General features: G+C 40.9%; 1 protein-coding gene across 2 annotated transcripts; it reads right to left on the bottom strand.

The window, feature by feature from the left end:
- Positions 1–7,284: 7,284 nt before the first annotated feature.
- Positions 7,285–17,884, bottom strand: znf217 (zinc finger protein 217). 2 transcript variants are annotated; one of them, XM_036592038.1, is made up of 6 exons: positions 17,518–17,884; positions 12,888–14,490; positions 12,276–12,398; positions 10,789–12,087; positions 8,322–8,443; positions 7,285–8,233 (listed from the first exon to the last, which is right to left on the bottom strand). In XM_036592038.1, exons 2-5 carry the CDS (start codon positions 14,206–14,208, stop codon positions 8,334–8,336), a joined length of 2,853 nt encoding a protein of 950 aa, XP_036447931.1. In that variant the 5' UTR covers positions 14,209–14,490; positions 17,518–17,884; the 3' UTR covers positions 7,285–8,233; positions 8,322–8,333. The 2 variants fall into 2 exon arrangements, with proteins under 2 accessions (XP_036447931.1, XP_036447933.1); XM_036592040.1 differs by lacking the exon at positions 8,322–8,443.
- Between the last annotated feature and the right edge of the window lie 372 nt (positions 17,885–18,256).

An 18,256-nucleotide genomic window follows, 5' to 3' on the forward strand; every position in this document is an offset into this window, starting at 1 on the left:
ATTATTGCAAAATATGTGGTATTATTAGTTTAAAAGTTTGAGATTGAAATAGAGAATCATTTCCACCTACAAAAAGTTCAATTTAGCAGCAGCTTTGCTAACTTTGTTCTTATAAATGAAGTACTGGGGGATGAAGAAGTTAATTACAATTCCTTACAAAACAATTAATTAATTCCTTAATATAGTCTGCAAACAAGAGAAATGGTCAGTTTAGATTTCGGATGAGATAAGTATGTCAGCAAGTTAACGCTTTACACTTTTAGAAATAACAATTGTGCCATAATCCTTTGAAATTATATTTTAAGTTGTCCTGACTCCACACACCCCCTCTCATCTGCAGGCTTTTTATTTTTTTGTTCTCAATTAAAATATTAGGTTATGAAAAGGTACAAGTACGTACTTTTCACCTTGGAAAAATGTATTTAAGGTTCACAATTGGGCCTTAAAACTACTGTCGTACCTTTGAGGTACATTTACATTGTACCTTGATGAGTGAAAATGTACCCGCACAGAACCTTTACTTCTAACAGTGTAGTAGTTCAGAAAATATGCACGTCAATTACATCCATAAAAGACAATGTGTTTGTTTACAAATCCAAATCCAGAAAAAGTTGGGATGTGAAATGCCAGTAAAAACAGAAAGCAGTGATTGGTAATTCAATTTGACCTGTATTAAATTAAAAACAGTACAAAACACGATAGGTGATATGATAAGCAAGGTAGCATTAAAGATCATTATATATTCTTTAACAGGAACTGAAAAATGTGTGTTTCTCTAGAAATTCTGGGTAAGTCAGTAAATTTCCATTATTGTGAAACATATCACATTTTCTGTCCACCAAATTGAGTGAATGACAGATCATAATGCATTTTCTTTCCGTAGCCTGACATATTTCTTCGTGTTTGGTATAGTGTATGGGTAACACCTCTGCCTTCTACGCTATAGACTGGGGTTCAATCCCTGCCTGGGTAAGCACCCTGCACCATACTAATAACAGTCCTTGGGCAAGACTCCTAACACTACCTTCACCTACCTGTGTACAATGATCAAATTGCAAGTCGCTCTGGATAAGAGCGTCTGCCAAATGCCATAAATGAAACACAGTATTAGGGTCTTCAAGCCTGCTGTTTTAGAGGCAGTCAGAAGCCATAATGTTTTGATGGACAATTACAAGAAAACAAGAATTATCATATCATAAATGGTATGATATAATGAATCATGCTTCATATGATCAGGCACATGAAGTAACAGAGTAAAAATGTCGATTTTGGGTTGACTATACATTATGAATTAAGCTTATGATTTTAGCAGCAGTCAGTAACCACAAACTGGCATAGCTGTGCTGGCACTACAGTTGTATGCAAAAGTTTGGGCACCCCTGGTGAAATTACATGATTTACTGAGTGACAAATAAGCACACATCCTCTACAGAGAACACACTACTACACATTTAATGTACAATTGATTTGTTGAATTTAACTTATCTGGGAAAAGTAAAACACAAAAGGAAGCATGTGCAAAAGGAATAGCACACTTTATGTTAAATTATTTTCCCCAATATGTTAAACTTAATAAATAGAAAAAATGTGCACCAGAATTTGATGGAAAATGCCATATTTAACTTTACTTTTCAATACAACTGAAGCTATTGGTTTGTCGCTGTGTTTTTATTAAGTGAAGTCTCGAGTTCACTTGATAGTTCAGTGATAGCTTTGAGAAAAACTTTTTTAACCTTGTCAGAACCCTGTATTCCTTCTACACTGCATGTGTAAATAAAATCCCCTTTTAGCCAAACTAATAATAAAGACAGTCAACACATTCATCTACAGCATAATACCTTTATTGAACACATGGTTTAAACAATATTGGTGGTCACTAGTGGTCAAATATACACACCTCTAGAACAGGGGTGGGCAACTCCAGCAGAGTTGGGTGATTTCCCTGCTTACATTTCAACTAAATCTGGTAATGAACAGCAGTGACACTGACATCGTAGTGGTGGTGTTATGAGTGTATCAGGGGCAGCAGTGTCTCTAGGGTTTTTACACATCAGTGTCAAAATCATTCAGCCAGCAGCTGTCCTGTGGTTAGAAACTGACCACTAATGAAGGGATAGAGGTGATCAAGGTAGATGTGTGGTGCTCGTACCAGCACAGCATCCACTATCATGGCACTGTCACTGCAAAATAGTGTGTGTTCACTGGTGGTTCTATGGTGGTCTGTTTCCAATGAGGGATGGGGGAGAGGGCAGCTGATAAATAGTGCAGCAACAGTCAGTAACTAAACCTACGAAGTGCCCATGGTTCGCATTTCTGATTAAATGGACAAGAAGCATGAGTGTTTCATATGGTGTTTCTGTTATTTCTGATACCACCTGTAGTTTTTCAAGTTCAAGAATGAAAATTCTTGTACTCATTTTTTCTGTCTTGGGTTATATAGGCCTGTGGGATTGTGGGAGTGTTCAAGAAAGAAATGTGTGATGTTAATCATATATACAGTTTCTGGTGAGTGAGTTATAAACCCATTTATTGTTGAGTTTTAAAAGTAGGAGGCAGTAGGTCCACTTAAAGGATTGGACTATGTAAGAGGGAAAAAAACAGATTTTAGGGGCATACAGAGGGGGGGCCTTTTGGATTTGTGAACTTTTATCTCTGTTCTCTAATGGCAGGAATGAGGATCTTCATCTCGGTTGTTTTCTACAAAAAAGACTCTTTGAGAATCTTTGATTAATGTATTATATTTTGAAGTGGTTTTTGATGTTTTGAGTATATGTTCTTCCTGGTGTACTGTCACTTTAACAAAGCCCTAGCAGAACCTACACAGATGAGGGCAATTTGTGTCTTCAGAAGGAAGTAGGTTGAGAGAGTTGCTTCATGAGCACTGACGATATCAAGAAGCAGAAATGTTTGCTCGGTTTGTGCCTGTGTACTCTGTCTTGTTTTTTGTACTCTAAAGAAATAAATATATACTTTTGCAAAACTTGTCTGGCTTTTCAACAGTGTGCAGGTAACACTCTCTCTGCTGTATTTTAGGGGACGTCAGAAAAGCTGAATTAAACTGGGAATGGTTACAAACGGTTTTCTAAAGACTTGAGACACCTTTGATCAAATGGAAGAGATTTCAGCACCATTGCTACATTCCCTAAAAGCTTGTCCTCAAAGTTATAAAGAACCTTGAGAGATTGATTGCCATTCAGCCACAAGAGCATTAGTGAGGTCAGGTGCTGGTGTTGGATGATTAGTTCTGGATCACAAACACCACTCCAACTCATCCTGAGGCAACTGGATGAAGCTCCATCACTCCAGAGAACACAGTTCCACTGCTCCACAGCCCAATGCTGGTGGGCTATATATTCCTCTAGCCAAGGCTGTGCATGAAGACCTTAGACTCCTATGTGGGTGTTCCACAGCGTCTCATTCTATTAGCAATGCTTTTCTATGGAGACTATAAATGCCCCATGTGCAACTGAAAACCTGTGTCAGGAATGGGTGCATGTTAAAGCCACTAATTAAAAGTGGTGTGTGGAAATAAAGTGTATCCCTTAACTGCTGCACAAGACTGACCAGCACAGGACTGTTTGGTTGAGGAGGCTTGCAAGCAAGGCTTCAGTCCTTTTCCATCAGTGACCATGAACGTTTTACCCTGTAGCTCAACTAATATATGCTGTTTAATACATAATGTGTTTTAACTAAGATGATCAGGTCACGTTTAAGGAGCTGTTCCATGCAGAAATCATGGGTTCACAAAGTTCCTGGCTAGATACAGTCATGTCCATAAATATTTGGACATCAACAGAGTTATTGTTAGTTTAGCTGTCCACCACAGTATATTGGAGTTGAAATTAAATAATGTGAATATGACTACAATCTCAAAGTGTAGACTTTCAGCTTTAATTTGAGGGTATTAACAAATCAGGTGTTCAGCAAATCAGCACCCCACCCCCCCATCTTTAGGGACCTACAAATATTTATGGACCTGACTGTATATGAGTTAGCAATTGAACTTTGGATTGAACTTGAAGGTGCAGCAGTTATGAATGTGAATAAATACATTACATGACAGAGCGTCTGACTGGCATTTATCACTGTAGCTTTTCCAAACTCATGCAGGCCGGCTCCTGTACAACACTGCTGATGCTGGACTACATTACAGATGTGATATGAGGCTCAGTGTACAAAAATTTCAGCCTGCATTATTGAACATCCATTATTGCTTCCAGACGAAAATTAAAAGAGGAGTCAGTGCTTAAGGGCAGTTTGACTGAAACTGAACTAATTTAAGCTTTTGTCACAAGGTGAGGTCTTATTCATGGATTTTAAAGCAGATATTTTGGGTTCACTGTGGCAAGATCTATGAAAGAGAAAAATTATCATGAGCAATTTACATAAAGAAGGCCACCTAATAATTGTAGTTACACTGCAACTAGAGACGGTACCGACACATGGCCAACAACAGCAGCAAATGCAGGGGGGAAAAAAACGAATACAATCCAATCTTGTACAAATATAGCCTTAAATAGCAGCATTGTGTGATGTTGTTAGCTGTGTTTTTCTGAGTAGTTTGAGTGTGACATCCTACTTTTACATGCTCATCTTAAGGGGTTCCATTAAATTAAATGACCTCTGTAGTTGTTTAAAATGAAATACTGTATCGAAATCAGTCGCTACTCAGAGTTCCAATACTAATATTGGAAAAGAAATCGCTACATACTGCGATGGCAATACACCTTACATTTTTTTGTGGGAGGAGCACAAAGGGCACAACCAGTTACACCCAGTCAGTCCTCAGACGTGAAGCCACAACTTCTGCAGTTGCACATTGCATTTAAATTTTTTTTCTACATTTTCTTACTAAAATGTATAAAGTATATTATATATTACTATTATACATGTAATAGATATACTTTATACACACACACACATATATATATATATAAGGTAGTAGGAGTGTCGCATAGAGTGGACAGTGAGTGGACAGTGTTTAAAAACTCCAGCAGCACTGCTGTGTCTGATCCACTCGTACCAGCACAACACACACTAACACACCAACACGACGTCAGTGTTACCGCAGTGCTGAGAATGATCCACCACCCAAATAGCACCTGCTCTCTGAGGGTCCGTGGGGGTCCTGATCACTGAAGAACAGGGTAAAAGGGGGCTAACAAAGTTTGCAGAGAAACAGATGGACTACAGTCTGTAATTGTAGAACTACTAGGTGTACCTATATAGTAAGTGGAGCTGATAAAATGGACAATGAGGGTAGAAACAAGGAAGTGGTCATAATGTTATGCCTGATTGGTATATATATAGCTCCAAGTAGCTTAGCAACAAAATCTAGTGTAATGTTCTAAAAAACACTTTTAAAACAATGTATGGGGTTATATATTCTAGCAGGGCAAATCAACATAGCCATAGCCCAACTTGTATAATTTCAAATTTGTAATGACTAATACAATAGTGTTCTGATTATCAAACAGTACACTGTGCAAGCCTATTAAATCAAAGTGATCTAAAGTAATCAAACCAAATAGTGCAAAATACTAATTATATTCCTTTGAAACCAGAACATGATGTAATGAAACTGTCTTCACTGAGTATACTAATTAAATAAGAAGAGGTAGACGATGCCTTTTGCCCGGTGCTCCTGGCCACCATGTCTCACTTTTCGCACAGCAAAAATGCAGAGCCTGTGGCCCAAAAGGCTATTTACCTTTGTAGAGTTTTTGCATTCTTTTGCCATTTTAACAAGGCTGTTTGGTCGAACATGAGACAAAGTGCATGAAATCAGAATTTGCAATTTGTTAACTACAACTACCACAACAGCTAATGTGATGGTGTGGTGACTCTGCTGGTCTCCCTTGCATCTCAGATGCTGCTCAATCGGCTCTCACTCAAATGAGGTCTTAATTAAAATAAGGTGGTAAATAAGCTGGCGCAACACTAAGAAGCCATCACTGCAGTTTTTTAACAGTCCTTAAAGACACAACACAGCAGGTGACGTCAGGGTGGCAATGTTCTTCTTGCAGCATGCTTTTTTAATGTAAATAATGTATATACACTATAAACACATTTCTATTATTCTAGCCACAAGATTCATTGGTTTTGTGGTCCAAGTGGTCACTCATATCTGTGTACCCCAAAAGTAAGCCAAGCAAAAAACTTTTCTAGCAAATAAATGCTGGTTAAAAATGTAACTGCATAATACTACTGCTATCTATTTAACATCCACATGGTCAAACTCAGAGACAAACTAAGAAAGCTTCACTAATACACATAATTGCTTTATTATGCAACTGAACAGCCTGAAATACACTCCATCTCTTGACAACTTGGTTACAAAAGTTAGAGATCCTTGATAAAGACCAGCGTGTACAAATAAACACTCAAAATCTTGGTGTGGAATTGTTGCTCCATTTCTGCTTATGTTGTGTTTGCTCCATTTCTGCTTATGTTGTGTAGGCCAGAAAACAGTGGCATTCATTCTGACATCCTGGGTACTCCATGTCCTGCATATTTTGTGTTTACCCTGCTTTATGCAGTGGATAGAGTCCCAAGGGCTGGGACCGAGAACCACTGCTGCAAATAACATCAAAAAAAGGAAGAAAATTATTAGTGAAAGTGCAGAAAAAAATAAAAATAACCAAGGGAGGATAATCAAAACAAATACATATTTACATACGGCGCACCTCAGTGTTACCTCTATCTATCTACTTAGCTAAGCAAAAAACACTAAAACAAGGGTTACTGGTGAGAGAATGCAATACGGAGAGAGAAGAGAGGCTGGACACACTCACACATTATTATTATTATTCTATTTGGACCACTGAAGTGGCCAGCATGTTAAATATTGACAGCAATCAATTCTCTCAGTTTAAATTTTGCACAGTGGCTAAAGAACAAAACTGCAAAAATAAGCAACTTCTGCCTTGTCTTCCAGTGAACAGCAAAGAAAAACAAAACAAAAGAAAAATGTTTCAAGTTTGTATCAGGAAAGGTTTCTGGCGCAGGTCACAAAAGAGCCCCTTAAATACAAGCAAATAAGTTAACATTCGGGTGCTATGAGTCCCCGCACCTTTAAAGGAGGTGGGGAAGGTAGTTTCTGAAAAAAGCAGACCACAACAGACAGGTCAGTAGAAAAGCCACCGTCATGTGCTCCAAAAAATAAAAAATAATAAAAAAAAATTAATCAGCATAATCGCATCCAGTACCTCTGCCACACGCATCTACAAGACAAAGCAAGATGCAAGAAAATAAATACACATCTTTGACTTGATTTTGCAAAACACAAATAGAACATTCAGGTATGTGAGAATGTAACATCAAACCAAAAGAAAGTCCTACACACAGAGCTGGCTTAGCACACAACTAAGGCAAGACTAAGTCACAGTTCTATTTGTCCATCAGACCTGAGGATGGCACATCTGGTTTTGTCACAGTAAAGAGGTTCCGTACAATGCCTGCATTTGTCGTCCCAATACGGAAGAAAAATAAATGTACACAGTACGTCACCATTGTTTCATGCGTCTCAGTTCCGAGACAAAAACACAGCAGCTTTCGTTTGCACCAATGGAAAAAACCAAAACATTTTAATTGCAAGATCAAAAACTCTCAGAAGCTGCACAATATAAAGTAGATCTATGTATTTTTTTCCTGCACAGTGTAAATAGAAATAGAAATGTCTCATTTAACATGTACAAAACATACTTTTTATCTGTCTGAACCGAACCTGGGTCAAGTTCCCCTTAGTTTATTTGGTCTACGCTACCTTTGTGTAACAGCATTCCGATCAAGTATAAGAGGCACTTGTTAGTTCAAGATTTCCGGCAATCAAAGCACTGCCCCGAAGCATCTGATTTTGAACACAGTTGATTCAAGAGTCAACGGCCATGTAGAGTAAGCAGGAGTGCATGATAAGTCATGTTTGGTGTTAAGTGCGGTACCACATCTGTAAGCTGTTGACATAATGGAACATTATGACAAGAAAACAACACTGTTCAAGGCCTGATCCCAAGTTCGCTCTGCTTCTTGGCCAAGGCCGAGATAACAGATGAATCCCCCTTACCACACGCTCAATATAAGTAACATGGCTGTCCCTTTAGAAGTAGTGTCTGGAGTGAGCATGTTTCAAATACATGTTCTTGTTTGTCATTAACTTAAACCTTTCTTCTAGTAGTCGTCGTCGTCATCATCATGGTGGAAGCGGATGCGGTGGTTTTATCCAAATATCTCAAGCCTGAGGAACAAAAGAATATTAAACTTTAGCTTTAAAATGTGAACCCCAGCACAAATTCCTTTTTTGACATCTGCCAGTGAAAATTTACCATTGTCAAGTTCTAAGAGCTGGCGTCAGGAGGAGCCGAACGGCTGTTAGGCAGCAGGCTGGGGTGACTTCTCCTCTGACTGATGCTAGCGGAGTAATGAGGGAAGAGCAAGGGCCTGCTCCCTGGGGAGACGAGCATATACGGGCGTTCATTAAAGACACAGGTCCTCAGCCGCCCTCCAGATTTAATAAGAGACATGACCGAGTTAACCATCGCTGAGGTCATGGCACCCATTACATCAAAAGAAGTAACCCTTTGAAAATGTGCCCCTATTAATTTATTTCTAACGATAAGACCAAGTGTAATTAATAGCTTAGCCTGTAAGGATAACTGGCCACGGATCGATACAGATGCCTCTGAGCTCCCTTTGAGACTGCTCTGTTTAAAATGGTTCTGAGAACTGTTCTTCAGAGAAGTTGCTGTGAAAAAGTATTTCTTCCATTTTGCTATTTTGTCACATTTGAATGTTTCAGATCATCCAACTAACTTTAATAAAGACATCAGTAAATTCAATATGCAGCTTTTAAATGATCATTCCATTTATTGAAGATTTATTTGAAGATTTTTTTATTCAGATAACCCATCTGACAAACTAATAACTGGCTGTGCCACCCTTGGCAGTAACAACTGCAATCAAACGCTGGCGATAACTTGAGATGAGTCTTTTCCATTGCTGTGGAGGAATTCTGGCCCACTCTTCTTTGCACAATTGTTTTAATTTGGCTACACTGGAGTGTTTGAGAGTGCTATCTGGCCGTTTAAGGTTTTGCCACAGCATCTCAATGGGATTTAAGTCAGGACTGAGCCACTCCAAAACCTTAACTTCTCTGGATTTTCTGATAGAGAGCAGAATTCATGGTTCCATTACGGCAAGTCATCCAGGTGCTGCAAATGCAAAGCAGCCCCAGACCACCACACTACTACCACCATGTTTGACTATTGGTATGATGTTCTTATGGCTTTATGCCAGATGTAACGGGACCTATGTCTTCTAAAAGGTTTCAACTTTGACACATCAGTCCACAGAATATAATCCCAAAAGTCCTGGGGACTATTTTGGCAAATGCGAGACGAGCCTTTGTGTTCTATTTGGTCAGCAGTGGTTTGTGCCTTGCAACTCTCCCATGAATGTCATTTTTGCCTAGTGTCTTTCTTATTGTGAAATCATATACACTGACCTTAACAAAGGCAAGTGAGGCCTGCAGTTCTTTAGATGTTCATCTGGGTTCTTCTGTGACTTCCTGGGTGAGTTATCAGTGCACTCTTTTTGAAATTATTGTGGGCTGACCCCTACTGGGTAGGTTCACCACTGTTCCAAGTTTTCTCCATTTGTGGATAATGGCTCTCACTGCAGTTTGCTGGAGTCCCAGAGCCTTAGCAATGGCTTTGTAACCCTTTCCACACTAGATTTTAATGACTTTGTTTCATCTGTATTTGAATCTCCTTAGAATGTGGCATCATGTATTGCTTTATGAGACCTTCTAGCCTGCTTCACATTGCCAGAAAGGTTCTGTTTAAGTGATGTTTAGATCCAACAGGCCTGGCAGCAACCATGCCTGAGTGTGGCTAGTGAAACGGAACCCAACAGCCAACTAAATTTGCTTAACTGTTTGATTTAGTAGCTAAGGAAGCAATTACTTTTTCACAAAAGGCCAGGTAGGGCTGATTAACTTTTTTCCTTAAATAAATGAAATCACCATTTACAAACTGATGATCTGAAACATTTAAGTGTGACATACAAAAACAGAAGAAATCGGGAAGGGGCAAATACTTTTTCACAGCACTGTAAATCATATGAGTATGGGAGAATTTGAGCATGAGGGAGCCAATGAAGTGTTCGGCAAACCATTAAAGTACACGTATAAGCTCACTTAACTGCTATAGCACAACTGTTTTCAATCTCTTTCGACGTAGAGGTGGTAAAATATTGTGTTACCTGGTGCTATTTTCATATTTTCGTATCACCTATCACAATATTTTAGTTTCAAAAGTAACAAGGAACAAAAAAAGCCCCAGTAGGACCACATTCAAAAAGTACTATCAAAAACCAGACTTAGATTTTTATTCAATGTTTTGCATACTGCACTATGTCCAATTAAACACAACACATTTTGTTCTCTTTGTAGTGAAACATGCAGATCAGCATTTCAGTACTAACAATATCTTCAATATGGCCAGAAAGGTAAACTGTGATGTAATTTATCATCATCTTCATCATCATCATTATATATTGCCCACCTCTACTCTGAAATTTTATTTACTGTAACAGAGTTATATATTATAAGATATACTGAAGGTAAACACATAATAAGGCAAACACCTACACATCTATACTGAAATTTAGAGAAAATAACCTCATGTTTACAATCAAGGCTGTACCAACACCTCCCATAACAAAGTATTTCACAATTCCTCACAAGTGAGAGCTAGTCTAATTCAGCAACTGTTACCTCATGCTTGCACTTACCAGCACTGGGTGAATTCCCGGCAGTGTGGCTGGAGCCTGCCACAGCGGGCTGGTAGAGTGAGGCCAGGTCGCTGGGTGTGTAGGTGCGCAGGAGGTTGATCACATTCCAGTCCGCCTCAATGCTGCTGCCAGACACTGCAGGAGCCACTCTGACAGGAGCCAAGGGCAAGCTTCCTTGCAACACGCTTTTCACATTCCTGCCTGAGGGCATGAGTCTACTGAACTCGTCCCCGATCCTTCCAGTGCCCTGAAGAGGCTCTGCAGGCTTTAGCCTCTTGCTGGAGGGCTCACCATAGTCCATTTGTGTCAAGCTCCTAAAGCGGTCTGAAAGACACAGCCTGGCCGCCTCAGAGGGCCAGATCACGCTGGTTCTAGCCGGTCCAGGCTTCTGAGTGGACGGTTCTCTGTCCACAGTCACAGGAGAATTGAATTTTCTGATGGATTCCACCGCCACGTCTGAGAACCTGGGCTGGATGACTGCACCTCCTTCGGCAACACGGCTTCTCTGGGTACTGTGCTGGGGGTCTCTCCAAGGCTCCTTTGCAGGAGAAGTCTTCGGCATTTGAGGAGGTTTAGAAGGCTGGACCTTCTCCCCAGACCTTCCCGACTGGGGTGGTGGGGACTTGGTCCGGCGAGGGTGTTTTCTGTTGATGTGAGGCAAAGGGGTGACATCTCGGCCTTCAAGGGCTGGAGGGCAGCCGGTGTACCGTTTTGGCTTGAGGGGGGGCCTGTAGCCATTTTTCTTCATATCCAAGTTTTCCTTATGGATAAGCTTCCTGTGCATGAGCAGGACCTCAGGGTAAAGGGTTTCATAAGCACAGGAAGTGCATGAGTTGGTCAGTAACATGTTCCTAGGCACTGAGGTAGCAGAGATGGACAAAGATGCTTTCAGGGAAAGATTTAATGGTGCCTCTGAGGCCTCTTTCCCCTCAGCTTTAAGGTTGATGGGCAAAGGGCATTTGATGTGTGCCTCGCTAGGAGGTGTATAAGGAGTCGTGGCAGACATATTCCCACACTCCTCTTTGACACGGACAACAGAGCTGGTAGTGGTAATGCCTGGCTGGCTGGGCCCTGCTTCATGTTTGATAATGGCAGAAACGGGGCTCGGAGCAGGCCACTGTTTAAATGATTTTGAAGCTTGCTTGTCATCCACATTCCTGGGAGACTCTCGGCCCTTCACGGGGATGTTGGGGATCTCTGTAAAAGGCTTGTCTCTGTGACGTCTGTCCAGATGATACCTCAGAGAGGTTTTCTGTGCTGCAGCATAGTCACAGTATTCACATTTGTAAGGTTTTTCACCTAAAGAAAGTAGAAGTGAGACAGTTAGCAATCACAGAAAAAAAGTGTCCCAAAAACAATCCCAAGATTAGCAAATCTGTTTCAAAAAGGAAGTGCCGTGTTCCCAGAGACTCTTTATGAAATTTTAAAATCTACATTTTTGATAATATTTAACATTCTTTGAAAATGCAGAGAAAAAATCTTCATACCTGTGTGTGTCCTGAGATGAATATTGAGGTAATAGTTGGAACGGAAAGTCTTGCCACAGTAACAGCATTTCCTTGGAGCAAGAATTTTCAGTTTCATTTTGTGTGAGCCATCTTCACTTTTATCTGCCAGTAAATTGAAAACAACACATACTTAGTCTACTTCCAACAAGCAGGCCAACTTGTTTTCAACAGAAGTTAAAGCAAAAAAGTAAATAAATTTCAAGGTTAAAGTAGAATAACAGAACAATGACTTCAGAAAAACGTTGTCATTTCAGAGATTAATTCTTAAATAACCACAAGGGGGAGCTGTTGAGAATCTTGCTTTACCCCAAATCACTTCTTAACAAGGCAAATGAGTCGTTACTTCAAACAGAAAGAGGTCATTTAAAGGCACTGCCACACCCTTTGTTAAAAAAACAACTTGAAAATCTCTATTGCACATAAGCAAAAACAAAGTATGTGTTTGCAATTGCATATTTTATCAACAATTCAAAACAAAACTGTAAAATGAATTACAACAATGAACAAGCATTACAGATTAGATGCAACTGTATCTAAACTAGTCTAAAATGAAAATAGAGATTTAAAAGATAAACATCAGCCAAATTCTACCTGAATGAAAAACTTCTCCAGGTACCCCTTCTTCAGAGCCATCCTCAGAGCACTCCTCCACTTGGTCCAGTGATGGACTGCCAGCAGAGCCCACGCTCGGAGCCCTTCCTTCCACAGGTGTTGTGGGGCTCTCTGCTCCACCTCTTTCTCTCTTGTGAACTCTGGAGTGCAGCACTAGCTGATGGTAAGTCCTGAAAGTCTTCCCACACTCCTCACAGTCTGTTGGCTTATCTTTGCGCATCAGACTCTTCTGATCTTGCAAATGGGTCTCTCCACCATTGAATTTGGGCTTCAGTTCATTTCTAAGGCCCCTCCTCACTGGCTTGTCACCGCTGCTTGAGTCCCAGATAGAGCCAAGCTCTTCTTTATCAGAACCGAAGTCCTCGTTGTCTGAGTTAGAGTCTGCATTGAGCTCCTTGTTAAGATTCGGGCCTACAGCAATCTTGCCTTTAGTGGCCAGTTGCCAGGCTTGGTAGGTATTGAAAGGGTCGAGTTGCGAGATCCAGCGGCCAGGCTGGCTGTTCTGCACTGCATTCTCCCTGGACCTTGGCTGCAGCTGAAGGCACTGCAGGAAGCCTTCCTGAGAGGCAGGAGCCTCTACAACAGGCTGGCAGTCAGCAGAGACACTCTCCTCATTCACCTCTGGTTCTCGACTGTGCACTTTACTGTGCTCAGCTAGCACCTCTTTGTTGAGGAAGAAGAAGCCGCAGACCATGCACATTTTGTACGCTGTGACTGCAGGTGATGCTGGATGTTCTTGGATGATGTCATTGATGGTGACAGGCAACTCAATGTCCTGAATCTTACTCTTGGCCCCAGATTTTCCATGGGTTCGCATGTGATTCTTCAAGAACCAGGGCTCCTTGAAGCGCCGGCCACACAGGGTACAGCAATAGATGAAGGAATCCTTGTGCTTTCTCATATGAGCTTCTAGTTTGGCCGCATCTTCAGTGGCCTGGCCGCACACTATGCAACCCAGTTGCTCCTCAGGCTCGGTGGGTAGGCATGCCTTGGAGCAGGCTTTCTCTCCAGGGCTTAAGAGTTCAGCCTCCACCCGTAGCACGGCCGGGGCGTGGAATGTGGTGTGATGCTGCGCGAAGAGGTGTGGACCGAGCTCCTCTTCACTCTGAAAGGTTTCCTCACAAAACATGCAGTCCAGAGGCAGGCTGCCTGCCACCTGCGCATCTGCTTTCTCCGCCAGGATGACATGGGGCGTCATACTGGAGCCAGCCCCAGGCATGGTAGCACTACTGTGGTTCAAGATATCATGGCCTAGCCCATCAGGACTTTCCACATATGGAATCAGAGGGTGGGTGGGCATGTCAAAGGCTTTACTTAACACCCTTTTACTTGAGAAAAAATATGAAACTGTTGGTTCTATAAGTCGCTCTCATGTAAAAGACTTGGTTCAGAAGATTCTCACTGTTTTCAAATGAAATTCCAAAAAAGATTATCCTCAGAAAGCTTCACTGTACCCCTATAATGAGACATGACGAACTACACACAAAGTAGTTGAGGCTTGCCACTGGTAGGCGTTTACATGTGAAATCTCTTCAGATATCTTGTGATTCACAAAAAGGAATTATGTCCTGACAGGCAGAACCTGAAATGAAAGAGAGAGAGAGAGAATGTCAGGTGTGGCCTCTTCCGAAGAACATAATACACTCAAGCCTGAACTACAGATTATAAACCAAAACAGATCATGTTGAATTCTTAACAAGAAAAGTAACAAAAAGTAAGCAGTGATAGTAACACAATATGTAATAATATCTGAGCTCAACAATACTGTTAAATATCATTTGTACGACATAAGCCAATATATTTATTCTTGTTATAGTATCTGCTATTGCTCATTAGAAATCAATGCACCTACTCATTACAACTTCAGGAGACTTCTACAACCTCATATACACACGTAACCTCACAACAGGAGAACAGAGAGCAAGGTATTGCAACAAACCCAGAATTGCAATAAAACTGTAAATGGCCTGCATACAGAAAATGGAAGTCCCTCATAACTGATCCTGAATGTCAACTCAAAGACAAAAAAAAAAGCGTAATGTCAACCAACAATTGCTACGACTGCCTCTAGAAGAATTTCCTAAAACAATGCCAGTGAATGGAACGGCCTGTCCAACTTTACCTATAGTCAACCAACACAATGCCCACTCATGCAGTGCTTAGAGCTGGAAAGATATTTGCAGTCACATATCTACTTTCTACTTTCACATCTCCATTTAATATGAAATCATTCTACCTCAACAATCTACCTCACAGTCACTGTGAAAGTGACACAAGAAGTCAAAAAGCCGACCAATTTTCCTTCTAAAAAGGTAAATACTTATCGTAAATAGGTATCGCAATAACAAAAACTATATACTTAGCCTAAACACATTTCAAAGAATGAATCTGATATATCAAAACCACCAAAAAGACACCAAAGACTCCACAACAGAACAAAGCACTGGAACTGGTCTAATAATGTCATTTTAGACAAGATCGAAACGTTTGAGTAAACACTTCATAAAGTCACTTTCACAGCTGTCCTTTGAAATCTGCACAGTTCACCAACAGGCTGCAATTGTGGTGTAGCTGATGAAAAGGCAGAATAAGGAAGCTTCAGCACTTTGTTAACTATTTGTTGAGTTACCACTCTTTGAGAAGAAACTGAGGTGTTCACTAAAAACAAGTAAATAATAGAAATGCACCTCCTGAATGTGTTCATCGTGACTGATAAAGTGAAGCCTAACTGGGCTTATTTTTCAAGACACGCTGACGATAGCTACAAATTTCAAGCTAGATTAATGAAACAGCACATTATCATTCTCCAGGCATGTCGGCCTGCTGTTCTTCCCCCCACCACAAGTGATTAGCCAACAAACGTAAAAGTCGCCATCCACGTCACCCAACCCTGCACGCCTGAATCACTTTTTTTGTACTCACACCACAGAAAAAATGTCTCTCGTCAGGAATAAAGTCCATAGCTTTATGTCAGAGCACCTCGTTGTAATCTTTACCGGCTGACATGCTGAAGACTCAGCTAAGGACCAGCTGTTGCTTGTCTCACTCGTTCTTTTGTTAGGGCTTTAGCATGCGGCTCATACAAAAGACCGGCGTGCTAGCCACCAAGTCACCCAAGTTCATCGATAGATGTTTACAGGTTTTAAAATAAAGGAGAGGAATAAAATAAGACGAAATAATGAAAGGCTCGAACGTATAAGTCACATTCATGGCTGATCTAATATACCAGCACTGTTTCTGCATCGTGCATATAAACACCGCTGGCTGTGTCTGTAGCAGAAGAGTGTTTGTGGAAAGGATAACCTGCTTGCTGTTTATAGCAGAAAGCTATTCGGTTTTAGATGATCTCGGCGTATTCTGCAAAGCAACTTTAAATCTCTCAGACTCCACCCTTTCAACAGACGAAAAGAATCGGTAATGTTACTACTCGATGCAACTGATATATGTGAGCTTTAATATTGGCCTTTTTTATTGGTGTTGGCCATTTAGCTGATTCTGGCGCTATAAGAACTGGTGAGCCATTCGTTTTCATCCGTTTAAATGAATACTATTCATAACTGTAAAAAATGCTGCCTTCATCCACGAGTTGTATTCACAAAATGCCCTCGGGCATAAATGAAGTGCACGACTGAAGAGGTGGCAAGTTGGGAAAACAGTTAGGGCTACATGACTGTGGCTCGAGCAGATAACACGGACAAAAGCCCCTAAATCAGCGGTGAAACCACCCAAACTTACATAATGCTAATAAACTATCTCACTCACACACTCGAATCTGGCAGCATGTAACCCTAACTAAGTGGCCATAATTTCCTGACACGTGATAACCTGATCAGCAAGTCCTCAAACTGCTTTTTTTTTACAGGATCTGATTTATCTAATGTTATGCTATATAAAGCCCTTACATAGTAAACTCTGAATTTAATGTGTCCACCGAGATTCGGTGTTCACTGATCTAATCCGCTAAATTACAGGTTTCAGTAGCTCATCTAAAGTTAAATGAATAGCTAGCTGTGCTTCTGCTACCAAAGAAAAGATCAATCGAGTGATCAACTATATCCGTGATCAAATTAACTTTATATTCCAATTTCCACAGCTATCGTTAACTTACTTTACCATCTTACATTGTAAGAGTTAGTTAGCTTACATCACGTATGCTGAACCAATCCATCCCTTACTGGATAACGATTTGAATAGTAACATAGCTGTTATCTCGAATTCATCTCTCTACGACTGAACTTACTGGCAGATTTACACACTACACTGGCCAAAGACCAGCAGTGCTTCAGGTGGCGACTAGCAGAAGTTAGCAGAGCGAAATTTGTTCACTACAGGTTCGTTTCAGTTCACGATTCCTTCAGGGCAGCATCAACCGTCCACCACGCAGTTCCTGGCTTAACTGAATAAGATAGCAAGTTTCTTATCCCTGTCCACTTCCTACACTTAAAAACACATACATTATCGACGGAGTGACAACGCTTTGCTAAGCGAGTTAGCTTCGACATGTAGGTTAATGTAAAATTAGTCTGGCGATAACACCAAAAAATTGGCTAACGTTAGCTAGTAGTCCAAGTAACAGGCACGGAAAAATAGGGAACTCACCAGTACCTACCAATATGTTCACTCGTCAGGTATTCAAGCTACTATAGCAGACACGGTTATTAGAAGGTATTTGGAATGATACGTGTGTCAGAGTTAAATACATATAAGTTCTTCGGATATTAAGTCGTATTCTGGTTAGCTGCGTTAGCCAATTGTTAGCCGGCCAAAAAGCTGCGCTTTCAATGTTTGCAAATCTCTCACTGTGCAGCTGTTGCGTTCCGAGGCGCGCTCACATAGAGGGCACCTCAGATCACGTGCTCCTCCAAACTATTCTTCAGCAAAACTCGTTTATGAGAGATAGCGAGGTCCGACTTGTGAACGAATCACTCCTTTGAACCGGCTCTTTTTAGTAAGCCGGTCGAACCGACTCGCAAGTCAGGCCGAACCGAACTTGGGCTTTTTTGCAGCATCTACACCATGTGTGCGCTGAAACAATACGAATCACAATATTTCACAACGTACAATACGACATTATAACATATGAAGAATAACCTCTGAATTCACTTACATTTCTCTCTGTGTGCTGGAGCTGGCTTCCTCTTTTCTGTGGCATGCCAGCATGCGTTTAGAGAGGTGTTTCAGGGTCCATTCGTGGATAAAAAGTAACGTTATATTAGATTCGCGCGCTGATTTGAACGTCTTTGTATGTGGAGGAGAAGGAATAAAGTTGACTAATCATTGTGCCCCCACCGCTATGAGCCAAGAACGAAAATGAAGTGTTGAATCAGGTGAGCGAGTCACTGAAACGG

This window comes from Colossoma macropomum, unplaced genomic scaffold (assembly GCF_904425465.1).
Source record: "Colossoma macropomum unplaced genomic scaffold, Colossoma_macropomum, whole genome shotgun sequence".
Taxonomy (NCBI): Eukaryota; Metazoa; Chordata; class Actinopteri; order Characiformes; family Serrasalmidae; genus Colossoma; species Colossoma macropomum.